The sequence below is a fragment of the Botryllus schlosseri genome, chromosome 10, assembly GCF_051294905.1.
Source record: "Botryllus schlosseri isolate E-star chromosome 10, Bs_hap1, whole genome shotgun sequence".
Classification (NCBI taxonomy): Eukaryota; Metazoa; Chordata; class Ascidiacea; order Stolidobranchia; family Styelidae; genus Botryllus; species Botryllus schlosseri.
The window spans coordinates 24469777-24483616 of record NC_137245.1 but is presented as its reverse complement, the minus strand read 5'-3'; the positions used below and the strand labels follow the sequence as shown (position 1 = coordinate 24483616).

The 13840-nt window shown below is 40.7% G+C and overlaps 1 protein-coding gene across 1 annotated transcript; it reads right to left on the bottom strand.

Annotated features, from left to right (window-relative positions):
* Positions 1–5322: 5322 nt before the first annotated feature.
* LOC145448395 (small ribosomal subunit protein eS7-like) lies at positions 5323–11158 on the bottom strand. The gene is made up of 6 exons (XM_080326777.1): positions 11017–11158; positions 10639–10805; positions 9678–9821; positions 8695–8759; positions 6186–6336; positions 5323–5422 (listed from the first exon to the last, which is right to left on the bottom strand). The coding sequence occupies exons 2-6, from the start codon at positions 10783–10785 to the stop codon at positions 5348–5350; spliced, it is 582 nt and encodes a 193-aa protein (XP_080182903.1). The 5' UTR covers positions 10786–10805; positions 11017–11158; the 3' UTR covers positions 5323–5347.
* Positions 11159–13840: the final 2682 nt, after the last annotated feature.

Below are 13840 nucleotides of genomic sequence, written 5' to 3'. Positions count from 1 at the left end.
TTAGTCATCGTATCTTAATTGTTGCGGCCAGACTAATCAAATTTGGTTGGCCTTGCAAGTTCACAATCTGTGCACTCCATTTTTGATAATACAGTATTACTAATTTCGGAAATTTCCCCGCGGGCCACTCAAAACCTTCTCGCGGGCCAAATGTGGCCCGTGGGCCACGGGTTGGCAGGCCCTTTCTTAGATTGTCCAATGTCCATTGAGAGATATGAAATTAACACGGTCAAAATATGCACCTGAGCACGGGTTATTCTGCATATAATAGGGTTGTTATATGTCCGTAATTCCACTGTCTAAACCAGAGGTCTCAAACTCAAATGTGCTCGCGGGCCAATTTCCTGGCTTCTGATGACGCATCTGGCCGCAACATCGAAATATAGGGTTATTCAATGTATGATTTCCAAGTTGGCCTTATTTGTCGGGAGCTTGCAGACAGGCATTCCACAAACATCTTGAGAATGTAATTTACTATTGTGTTATTCACGCTTGACACGGAAAAGAATTACTTTTTCGAATGTTTGAATAAAATTGTTTTTGTGCCGGGTATAATTTGTTAAAATAATGAGTTATAGACATCATGCAGGAGGATGCATCATGACATCGTCAGACTGCCGGGTTATATTATTGCAGCTAGTTGACTTTAGATGTGCCACAATTTCCTGTAGAATATTTTGAAATCTACTGAAGATTGGTCTGATGTCAGAGCATTTGAGCGGTGTAGCCTAATCCGGGTTTTAATTTAGTCGTGATAGTAGGCTATTGTGACTGTCATAGTGTCATTGGCTAGGTCAAATGAAATCAGCGTTAGATCTTGCTTTCGATTATTATTGGAACATATCAATAACAACTTTAACATAATCATTATTGAGCCATAGTAATAGCATTGTTACTTAACATTAGCGATTGTACCCTTCGTGCTTTCTATAAGATTTCTCGTAGCCCCTGTTCATTTTCAACACAATTTCTGATGGTACCTATTTAAAATCAGAAAGCCAATTCACATAAAATCGCACGTAACGGGAAGACCATTTTCCAGTTGAATAAATTGGCAAAAAAGTATTCCACAGCATATAGGCCTAATTCCACAATGCATCTCGTACCCCGAAAGGGTCTACCGGCCCTGGTTAAGAGCCCCTGGAATAGAGATGTCCATGTCCAATCGCCTATGAATTCATTGGTGTGGATCGTACTACTACCTCACTCGCCACCGATAATAACATGGATAAAGAGGAAAAACAACACCTGGCATGTAACCAATTATACGTCACGGCGGTCGCATAATGTCGATGGCTGCCATACTGTCCTGATTAGATAACTATATACCCCACTCAACGCAAGCTACGACGTTTTGATATATTACTATTCCTCATGACAGTGCCATAGATTGTTGGTACCGTAGGATTACCAAGTCACCATTCCGAGCAGACATGGGGTGATTACTTTATGAATGTAATCGATTGCGATTACGATTACTTCGGAATCACGCGATTACGATTACGATTACGATTACAGCAAAATCAGGAAGTAGTCGATTACGATTGCGATTACATTGAAAAAGTAATCACGATTACTCACGATTACATTTGTTTTGCTTAGGACTATACTCTTAAATGATGTATGGGAAGACAATACAAGGATTGCGATGAAAAGGCTTAATGAGATATCAACTTTCTTCATCATGCGTCATTTGCTTATTACGTCATAATATATCAATTGCCCAACTTTATAGTGGATGATTTATCGCATCCAACGATTTGCATTATTGCCAGGTCTTTACCTGCCGCGCCCCAAATTCCTAATAGAGTGGGGAGCGTGCTCGAAGGGGACTCAAAAGTATTTCGTAAACCAACATATATTATGCAGTTTCGGCCAACACGCAACTCCACGGGATGTGATACCAAAGAAATACCTTGGCCGAAACTTAGGGTATTCGTCCATTGTCAATAGCCGCGCTGAGTGGGCGGGACTTATAACTCCTGTCCTTCCAATCTGGGCCCACAATGCAAATGTCACCCGGCGCATCCACATAAGAATAAAGCCATGACAATTTGTGTGTGCGTCTCACAAAAGATATTCTTTTAGTCTGCTACGTTTGGGCGAGTACAATATCTTGTGATTATACAACGGACTGGAGGTCGCGAATTAACAACATACAGTAATTATAACAACATACTAGATCAGGGGTTCTCAAAGGGTGGGCCATGGCCCACTAGTGGGCCACAGGAGTAATTTGGTTGGGCCAAAGAGCTATTTCGAAAATTGTAGAATTCGCGAAGGTTTGGATGCATTATTTTTTGTTCATATTAAAAAAATATATTGATGTTATCGAATTATACGTATGCTACATGAAGCTTTTCATCCGACTCTGATGAGACTTATTGACACGTATGGAGTCACGAATGTACAAGTCGAAATGGGAGGGGATACGGCGATTATATAATAACTGAAAGTTAATGCTGAAATATTCAAGTATTCCGGCAGGGCCATAATGGATTCAGGAGTTGGCACAGCACATTAATCTTCGGAGTCGGTCTAGAAATGTCCGGCCTTGAAATCATTATACATAATGTAAGAGTCACATGAATTGGTGATATTATTGGAATTAATGTTATCACATCGCAACTTCAAAGAGTACAAGACATATACTAGGTAGGCCTATACATTTTACTACTAGCATATTCAAAAAATGTCTCCATCTTCTCTGTAGTATCCCATTCATCAAACAATTGTTTGAAGCGGGCCCAGAATGGGTATAGTATTCCCCACCAAAGTGGAATTAAACCCCCAATCACACATTGAATGCGGGGATTGGATCATTGGGTTTCGCGACTTGAGTCGAACAGAGGATGTACACAAGAGTTATACGATATTGCAGGGCCGTAACTTTCGCACCCCTAACCCACAATTGGGAGAGCTCAAAGTTGCTAATAATAATTTCGTTGGTTGTCTGTTGGAGATTTATTTACCTTGAAATTTTTCGTCGCGCTTCGCGCGAATTCATGTTTCCTCAGATCGACATTTAAATATGAACAGTCATGAAAAAAATGCGTATATTTTTGAGAAATAGCCATATCGGCGGCGATTAGCCTACCACACATTGAAGTGCACCATGACTTTATAAGAGGTCGGCCACAGAACATTTTCAAACCTGAAAATGGGCCACAGACAAAAAATGGCTGAGAGCCCCTGTACTAGATGCTATGAATATGAATTACGTGCCCCAGCTTTACGGGTAAATCTGACACTCGGGGCTCAGAGAGGTTATAAATGAATAGTAATATAATGCAATTACCAATATTATTGACGAAATTCACTTTTGAAAATTGACGAACGGTTGGACAGGGGATTGAGGGGAATTGCTGTTTTGGCTGAATTGCTGATTCTAGCTACAACCCACGCTAACATGTCAGGCTATATAAGCGGATGGTTATGGCGGCAGGTCCAAATGCTAAGTAACGAACTGTGAAATAACGATTGACGCCCGTTTCAAGTGGTTAACATAAAATTTCTGCCTTCAACTTAATACGTATACAGCGAGCTGCTGTTACGAGAAACGGCTAAGCACGGCTCGGTTATGATATATATCAGCAGCTGTTTATTTGTAATGCTTCGTTGTGGAAACTGCAATGTCTTATTCGACGAGAACAAAATTCCGAATCTTCGTCAGGTGCGCGTGCGTACGTAGGCCTCCTGCTCGCCAAGCATCAATGATAAACTGCGTTTAACTAAGCACAACCAAACATTAATACATAAGTTACTATTTGAAACTATAGGCAGAGTGGTGATCAATATCCTGCTGCTCCAAGTAGCGGCTTCTGTAGTGTATTGATAACCTGATATACACCACGGGAGGTGTTCTTACAATCACACTACAATGTCCATCGCATGTCTGTTTACTATGTGTGGATACTTGTTACGCAATGACGAGCGGAGCTAATACTTCTGACGTAATAATGAGTCAGTGGCGTTTGAAAACAGACGTTTGTGCTAACGCTAACGTGGTATATTATATCATTCTTGTTCACGAATATTCAGTTTATGTCATAGTCCTTGTACAAACAAAAAGTAATCGTTCTTTCACAAACAAATCGATTAGATATGGGAAGTAGTCGATTACGATTACTTCGGATTTTTTTCGAATGTAATCGATTGCGATTACGATTACTTCAAAATGCTGTAATCGTCGTAATCGATTACGATTACTAATCGCGATTACCCCATGTCTGATTCCGAGTCGCAAGTCTTTCTCTGATTTCAACGTTTGAGTCGACTCAACTCGAGTCATTTTTATTTAATCACCAAGTCAATTCAATCTAACGAAAGGCCGGACGAAACCAAATCACAATTTCCAGTCACGAATCATCATGAACTAGAAATGTGACGTAAAAGCTGATCTACTACCGCATGGTTGCTTCTGTAAGCGATATGATGGTGTAGTTTGAGATTTCCGTGATTTTGATTGTGGTTTTAGGGGAGCTTTAGGTTCGCATCTAAAAAAGATATGTGGCACTTGAATATATTGTCGAACACTTGAAATCCCAAAATGCCGTCGCGGGCAGCACAAAACGTTCTCGCGGGTAGGGCTGGGCAAAATCGAGTACCTGAGTGATTCGATTCTGAATCACGTAATATGCTTCGAGTCGAGTCGAGTAATCGAGTATCACTCATTATGACGTCACAACATGATGTACTATGTCGAAGTCCAAATATGAACCTTTTATGCCACCACAAAGAACGTAATGCCTGTTATCCATCACATTAAAGATACTTCGGTATTTTTTCGACCATACCGATTTCATTGCACTTCTTAACAATTTTGTTGGATGATAATGATTTCGGAAATGTGTTATTTTCAGTAACGTTCGTAGCTTTAAACTGTGCCTGGTATGCTCAAACACGGCCAATTAAGGTTTCACGGCTTCCTCAGTGGAAAATAGTATCAAAACTATAATTCTCGTCAGTAAATTAACTTTCAGTTGCGAGGACCGTATAATTTCAGTACTCGAAAAAATCGTCTTTTACTACTCGACTCGAATCATTAAAATTACTACTCGATTCAGATTCGAGTACTCGAATCATTTTGCCCAGCCCTACTCGCGGGCCGCGTGTTTGAGACTTCTGGTCTACACTGCCGAAATATGCTTCAATATACGGAATTTTGAAAGCTTGACGGGAGCTGAAAATTCCTTCGCAGATCAATATAAACAATATCCTATTTTGGGCAAGATTCATGCCACTAATAAACCAGACCTATTTCCTGTCCCTGCAAGTCCTCCTCAACACCAGGCCCTGTCACTAGAACTCAGAAACAGCGAAATCGATCCAGAAATAATTTTATTTATTAGTAGTACTCTGGAAATTCGAAAGTGACCTCCTTCCCTGTCAGCTTCTTGTAGACGGCGCTGTAGGTGTCCAGCTAAAAATACAGACAAGAGTGTAGCAAACACAGGCCAAGGTCACATCGAAGATCGCCTCTATTTAGAAAATTCCTATCCTGGGAACATGAAAGACAATTGATTTTTATATACATCTTTAATTCTCGATAATCATTAACATGGTTCTGCTATCCCAGTTAACATATTTTCATGCTAGTACTGAAATAAATAATCCAACTCTCTGGACAGGAAAGATGGACAAATAATAATCTCTAATAAAAAATGCTCCACATCTGAATAATTCATTGAAACAAACCTGAATATTTTCAGCTGACACTCGTCAGGGGCAATCGTACACATCTAGCAGATATATCGGTATTACAACTGTTGATATACGAAGTTATTTGAAATATCTGCAAGTCGCTGACGATTACCCCTGACGAGTGTCAGTTTGAGGATACTTGGGTTCATTTCAATATGATATATTATTCAACTGAATATCAAACTGCATGTCCACACCATACATGACCAGTTCTCGTAAATAAAATGATATGCTCGATGCGAACGGCCATTCGATTAACAGTATTTGCTATCAGAACCATATTGGTGCTAAACCTAGGCGTGGTAAACCTCAGCTGTAAAAGATTCAGGGAACACAAAATCTATTACAATAAACGCTAGCGCAATCAATGAATCCCTTCAAACTACGCAATAATGTACAGCTAGTTCCCTATGCCAAGACCGTTACCGATCCGCAAACAAATCAAGAGTCGAAACTGAGAAATGCGCGGAAAAGTCGCTCACCTTATGCTCGACATTGTTCTGCTGATTCTTGTCCAAATGCACTTTGATGAGCCTCGAGCAATCGAGCTTGACTCGGATGCGCTTTCCGACAATTTCAGCGGGAAAAACGAGATCGTCCAAGATACTGTCGTGCACCGAGGTCAAGGTTCGGCTGAAAGACACGGGCGCCGGATCATTATGTTTGTGCTGTTTTTATTCCGCACGATGCGGGCATGACCATCAGCGTAAGGAACATAGCGGTAATAATCCGAGTTTGGCAACTGGAAAATTTTCAGATATCCAAATTCAATTGGTTCGTTATTCTAGGCTAGATTATAATTACTGAATTCTTGAAAAACTTGGATACTGTATCGCTTCGAATTCCAAATTAGGAAGAAACACAACAAAATTCAAGGTAAACTCGTATCATAAAAAAGTTTATTCTTATCAAGCATGACAACGGTAAATTTTAGTACACCGAGCCCAACTGTTTGTGGCATTTTCAGAAAAACCATAAACCAGATTAGAATTGGAACATTTGAACAGCTTCTCTGAGGTACAGAACAGGGTAGTAATGACTCTAGTCTGACTCGAGTCACGATTTTATGATGACTCGACTTGACTCGAGTCATTTTCTCAAAATACGGAAATGACTCGACTCGACTTGGACTCGAGTCATTAGGCATGTCTCGAGCCAAGTCATATAACTCGAGACTCAGACGACCAAGATCGACATTTCATTGTAATTTCGAAGCATAGTAAAGTAACCACACCATTGGGATTTCGTCTATTGGTACTGGTACTTGAAAATGCGATCAGAAACTGCTAAAAACGAGGACAATTAATATATTTTAAAATCGAGCCATTCGATATCTCCAAACAGAGTTATAAAATGTGGATTTAACAAGACTTTAACTGGAAAACTGGACAGTTTACACAATGACTTGGACTCGACTCGAGTCATAATACCATGACTCGGACTCGACCCTCTGTCGCTGACTTGGACTTGACTCGGTGGTGAATTGAAAATGACTCGACTTGACTCGAGTCAAAACTATAAAAGTGAGATTGACTTGTGGCTCGGAGCCTTGAGACTTGGTTACAACCCTGGTACAGAACTTCAACATACAATTGAACAGCATATTAATATTGAAATGAACACGAATATTTTCGGCTGACACTCGTCAGGGGTAATCGTCAGCAACTAGTAGACAATTCAAAAGAACATCGTATATCAACAATCGTAACACACAATATGACGCCACCGAATACGAACGCGTTCAACGTACTATTTTTAGATGATACACGAACTCTTTTTGTCGACAGCCTTGCCTGGTGTATCTGTCGTATTTTGTGTTACGATTGTTGATATACGCCGTTCTTTTGAATTCTCTACTAGTTGCTCACGATTACCCCTGACAAGTGTCAGCCGAAAACATTCGGGTCCATTTCAATATGAACATACTACCGTAATTTTCCGAATATAGTGCGCCCCCACATGTATAATACGCACCCTTCAAATGACGTGTATATTCTGGGAAAAAGCCTGTGCCCATGTATAGTACGCACCCTGCATTTGCAGTACATGAGTACATGAATAGTTGCGGTTTAGTATTCGATGTTATTCTGTTTTGCAATGTCACTGTCGAACAATCATGACATAATGATTGCTAATCATATTACAATTAACGGCATTGTCTCTAAACGAGTGTAGATAGTAGCCAAAGCCTTTGAGGTCAGCGTCGCGATAGCTCAGGCTAGCGACACACGACATCTTGCGCACAAGTTTTATTACAATTACAGATGCGATTGCTTAGGCCAACGGTTATGTCGGGCGCACCAGTCCTGTTGGAGATGCGACTGATTACCCAAGCGATTATATCTTGCGTACATGGCCTCTTGTGTATGAGATTGTTACGGCCTGTCGTTGACGCGATGAATCAACAAGGATTGCCGCGCTCGCCGGTAGCAATCAGTGACCTAATTTCGCTCGCGTACATGCTTTGCAGACGACACTTGTTAATTAGAAACACGCTTTTCGTTAATTGGCAACATGACTCTCTATTTGGCAGCGCGTTACACTCGATAATATGAATTACAGGGCTCAATGGCTAGAGGTGATCCGCGATTTAAACAAACATGAAGAAAGGCGTGATTTCAAGTTTTTGATCGATGGATTTTTTTTCAAGGCTTGCTGTACCCATGTATAATACGCACCCCCCTATTTTAGGGCAAAAAATCGGTAAAATTTTGCGCATTATACATGGAAAATTACGGTATTCAATTGGAACATTACACGCATTAAATAATTTCGGTCTCATTAGACAACTATTCGTCATGTCTGGTAATAACAGTTCGGAATATATTTTCCCTTTCTCAAGATTCGATATATCTTGAAGATGCCAATTGCAATCAGAAAATAACGTCACACAAATGCATCGATGTGGGATAACCGTTGTTTGTCGCTCGGATAATTCACGGATCATGCCGCCCTGCACGTTGCGCGTCACCGATCTAGAGCATAGGTTACCTTTGCGGCCGCTTCTGCTTGCTCTTGGTCTGAGTTTTCCTGGTCGGCTTGGGGAGAATTCGTCGCTGGAAAAGTATCGCAGTTATATACCGAGTATTGGAAGTGCAAAACTGATCTGGGCAAGGCAGATTACGATACGAAAGTGGTCAGGTAGGCCCACATTGCTAAACAGAGACCCGAATCAATATATTCACAAATGATGCTACGACTGAATCTGGCGAGTGACACCGACACCACGTACACAAATTCAACAATTGTTACGCGTAGCTCGACACAAACACTATACCTCGCAAAATGAATGTAGTATCACCACCATGAACACTACTTTGAAGCATTGTTATGACACAATGGATAATTGTCATCAGTTCAGTTTTAGGGATTCTAGAGCCCCGACTAAAATAAAAATTCCTGGAACAGGGTGTGACAGCATCTCTTGATTGAGACAGATTTGACGTAATTTGCCACTTGGTTGGTCAGCTGTAAGATCACCAGAAAATTTTGGTTATCTTGTGGCTGGCTGCCATATCTTAAATTCTGATATAATCGATTTGGAAAACTACAGATCCACTTGTTCGGGACATATTTTTCCTTGGTGAGCGCACCGTGATCCCCCGAATCACTAAATTGGTATCGTTTCAAAGTAGTGTGTGTTGGTAGATGAATTTGACCAGTGTATAGTGAATAGTGCATAACGTCATTGCAGCCGGTCAGCATTCAAAAGCAATAATGCCATGGTACAATATTAAGTCAGTTCGGTTTGATCATATTAGAGATGTGGACACCAGCTATAACACTACCCACATATGCATGCATATATGCTGAAATATAACAGCCGAGCAAAGGGGTAGGGGACAGAGAACCCTTGTAAAGTAAATAACTTCGAAACCAGCAAGACTATCGATTATTAATGAACCGTTGAGCAAGTCAGCGTAACAAATAAGAAATGCGAATACAATGCGAACAAGTCGAGTATCGTAACATACCTGGGCAATGAACACAATGTGCTTCCCACTGAATTTCTTCTCCAATTCGCGCACAAGTCGCACTTGGATCTTTTGGAAGAGTCTCAGCTGCGGGACTGGCACAAAGATGACGATGGCACGTCTGCCACTGCCAATATCGACTTCCTGTAAACGCAATTACATGGTGATACTAATTTAGAATTGGTTAGCTTGAAAATTCACAAACTCAAAATCGAATCAAAATTGCAATTCGAAAGGCAACAAAAATCATTTTCGTAAGCATGAGAATAGCAAACGCAAAGCTTGGATTGTTTGGCACCATACAGTTCTTTTAGGGGTCTGTCTACTTTGTGCATGTCGACTATGTCGGCTATTTCGCGGCTAAGGAAATCACCTTAGCATTATACCAATGTGCAGCGTGTAATGCTCCTGATGTCAGCAAGAAGACTTTACGCTAATTTGTAAACAGAGACCACACGCATGACGAAAATGCCACAAAACTTTTATCAACCGCGCTGCGCAGTTTGCACCGCACCAATCGCTGTAACGCAAAAGCAGAATACTAATAAGAGTTGTCTTCGTATTCTTGTATAATTTCAGAATGAGTGTGAAAGTAGCTTTCGATTGAGACCTGTTTAATCAAATATACCGCTCTGGTCCCCAGCTATAAGATTACCAATATATATATATACTAATCTATAATACATACAGCCGATACAGGCCAGAGTGGAATTGGTGGCAATGTCACGCAGAATTTTCTGTTCGATTACTCAATTATTCTACGAAGAAAAGCTCCCATCATCCAGGATTCATTTAAAAAAATGAACCGAGATTCCATAGGGGAACAGGACAACAAAAACCCTATATTTGCTATTCTAGAGGCCAGAATTCGTAACTGAAAGATTGATTGCTTGTGTCAGCAGTACTAACGAGCAACTTACACTGTATGGACTGTTTTGAAATGCAATCGATTTTGACTCACCCTGGCAGCAGTGATGTATAACTCCCTCAGTTGAGCCTTCAAGTCACTGTTGCTCTCCAGCTCCATTAGAGCTTGGGAGATGGAAGTCTCGAACGCATCGGGCCTTTCATTTTTGGCCTTTACAATCTTGGATCCTGACCTAAACATGGTTCCAGCGCCTCAGATGCCTGAAATAGCACAAGTTCAGTCAACGTTTAGGGGACAACTTACATTGCTTAAAACTACGAATAGTAGTACTTTATGAACGAAATATTGTGTAATACAGAAATAGCTATACCAATATTTCCAGAAATTGTGAGCTTCAATAACGAATACGATCTACAGAATACGATTTCAACCGATTACGATTGGAGATAAATAAAACCTCATTACGCTTACCAGGTACCTGCGAAAAAGACGGAATCTCTGCCGTCGTGTGCAATCATCCATGCATGGATGGAGCGCACTATTTATTTTAGAGGTACAAAGTGAAAGATTTCACTACAATATTCCAATATTCTCGTTTTTGTCCAAGAAATTTAGAAGTAGTAGATTTAATGACTTATGCTATATTTATTCGTGTGGTTAATCTACTTACGTAGTTGTGAGGTCGAACAATCTGTCTCTGAAATCCGCCAGAGAGCGCCGGTGATCGATTTACTTGCGCAGGCACCTTCTCCGTGCCCCCGAAAGCGGATATTGAGTTCGGGGTCACCGTTTATGTTCTTGTTCCATTATTATCGTTCATAATCCCACACATACCGCGAAATGAAGTATACCGCAGAATCACTTATCCTTTTTGAGTACTCATTCGACCTAGGCCCAGGTGGGTGACCTGATTTCAAAGAATACTCCTTGTCGTTTTAACATAACTTCCTAACTTTTCATTGCATTTATAAACTTATACTGATACTGATTCCCAATTTACTTCGCAACAATCAATACCCAGGAACCAACTGTTTGATGATTGTAAACGTGAATATGATGAATGAATTGTAACAGGGAGCTAAAGTCGGTATTGCTACTCAAGTAGAAGCGTATCCCGCCGGCAATCCGGCAGTCGACGATCATGTCCACATTCAAGTCGAAATACAAGCAATTACTACTAAATAAATACAGTCCATCCTCAAGATAACCGGACCACGACTGACCTATCGATCTCGCTTCTCATGACATGCCGCCCTATTTCTTGTCGCTTCCTTTTTCTATACTATCTTCTTTACTTTCATTCAGTGTGCATGCCTCCTCTTTACATCGCCTAGGCCAAGTTGGGTGTCCGATTCCATAGACAACTCCTAGTCGCTTCGACATCTTCCTTTCTTTTCATTGTATCGCATTTTTTGTGGTGTATTGAACTGATAAAATTGCTAATAAACCAATGATGATGAAATACTTACTCAAATACGATTTTGTAGTAACAAAGAAGTAGAGAGAGGGAGAGCGATATCAGAGATATTTTCGCCAGCATCATCGAGATGTTTTGGACGATGGAGATGTGACACGACATGTAAGTATATAGGTAGCAAACTACCTCAGGTGGAAATAGAAAATGAAAGGTATGAAAGTACTCCACTCAAGCAGTCCTGAAAAGTAGATTTTGTCGATTCGGTTTGGTGTTGCATACATTCTGTAATCAATCGGAAATGGATCACTTGTAAATTTAGGATGTATCTTTGAGACAGCGCAAAATAACTGATAATTCAACTAAGAGATCAATTTTTGAAAATATACACTGTTAAGTAGAAGTAGTCTGGAAGCTACCACAAGTAATGCATGAAGGCAAAACCTAATTAATTACTCAAAACAAGTAGGTCTACTTCGTAACTGACCACCACGCCTAGTAAATGATGTCAATTACCAATCACTCGAGTCGAAACTATTCCTTGACCCGAGTCATTTTCTTGAAAAATGGATAATTACTCGTATTGAGTCACTTTGTATATTGAGTTGACTTGCACTCGAGTCATTGCACATGACCCGACCACGTCATGTGACTCATGACTTGTTTCAAGTCTCCTGTATCAGAACGGATACTTCAAAAACACGTCCAGAGACATAATAAGAATGAGTAGCCTATATTATGAATGTGTGGCCCATGATATATATCATCCAAGAATATCAAAAAAGTGAGTTGAACCTGGCTTTAACTCGATTCGAACAGTGAACATTAGGACTTTGACTCAGCACCATGACTCAAACTGGACCCTTTCCTCCGTGACTTGGACTCGACTTGACTCCAGTCGAAACTATTTAAGTAAGATTGACTTGTGACTTGGTTACAACTAGGGTTGGGACTTCGGGATCAAATTTGAAATCCCGGGATCGGGATTTCCCGGGATTTCCGCTCCTCAATCCCGGGATTCCCCGGGATTAGAAAAGTAGTAAAATAGACATACAAGTTACACAAACAACATTTAGTCCTTGTGATATTGAATTTACGCAAAACATAAGAGCATCAAGAGTATCATCGTTTAGATCAGGGGTGCCAAACTCCAATTTTATCGCGGGCCAATTTCGTAGTTTTTTATGACGCGGCGGGCAGCAGCATCAAATAGGGGTATAATATGTATTTCCCAGTACGCCTTTTTTGTCGGACCTTGAAGATTGGCATTCCATACACATTGTGAAAATGTGTTACACTATTGTAATATTCACGGTTGCCACGAAAAAGTCATATTTTTCAATATTTTTAAAAAATATTGTTGTGCTTGGCATAATTTGGCGACATAAGGAGTTATATAGACAGTTAGAAACCATGCGAGACGACAAATGCATCGTGTCATCGTAAAAGCTGTCGCATTATAATTTAGCAGCTAGTGGACGTTTGATGTGTGATAGCGATTCAGGTTTTTGGAGTGGTTTCAGAATGAAATTTCAAGTTCTCAAATCCGAAATCTGAATTTTCGAGTTTAATATTGTCGAATGCTTGAAAAGTCAAAACGCCGACGTGGGCCGCAAAAACAGTTCTGGCGGGCCGCGTGTTTGAGGCCACTGTTCTAGACAATCAGCCGAGTTTGTGACACTGCTTTATTACCAAAATAATAGATAGGCGCTACATAAGCCATGGTAGATGCTGTTCACAAATCCCGGGATTTCATCGGGACCAATCCCGGGATCGGGATTGCTTCCGATCCCGGGATCGGGATTGCTTCAAATCCCGGGATCCCGGGATCGGGATTTCCCGGGGTCCCAACGCTAGTTACAATACAACGCTGGCTAATAT

Bases quoted from the DNA above. Each gene is read 5' to 3' on its own strand.
- LOC145448395 (XM_080326777.1), bottom strand. From the start codon at position 10,785: ATGTTTAGGTCAGGATCCAAGATTGTAAAGGCCAAAAATGAAAGGCCC. The intron at 8,760-9,677 runs GTATGTTACGAT...ATACTTTTCCAG, and splicing joins ACATTGTGTTCATTGCCCAG to CGACGAATTCTCCCCAAGCC. The intron at 5,423-6,185 runs GTGAGCGACTTT...CTGTATTTTTAG, and splicing joins AGAACAATGTCGAGCATAAG to CTGGACACCTACAGCGCCGT.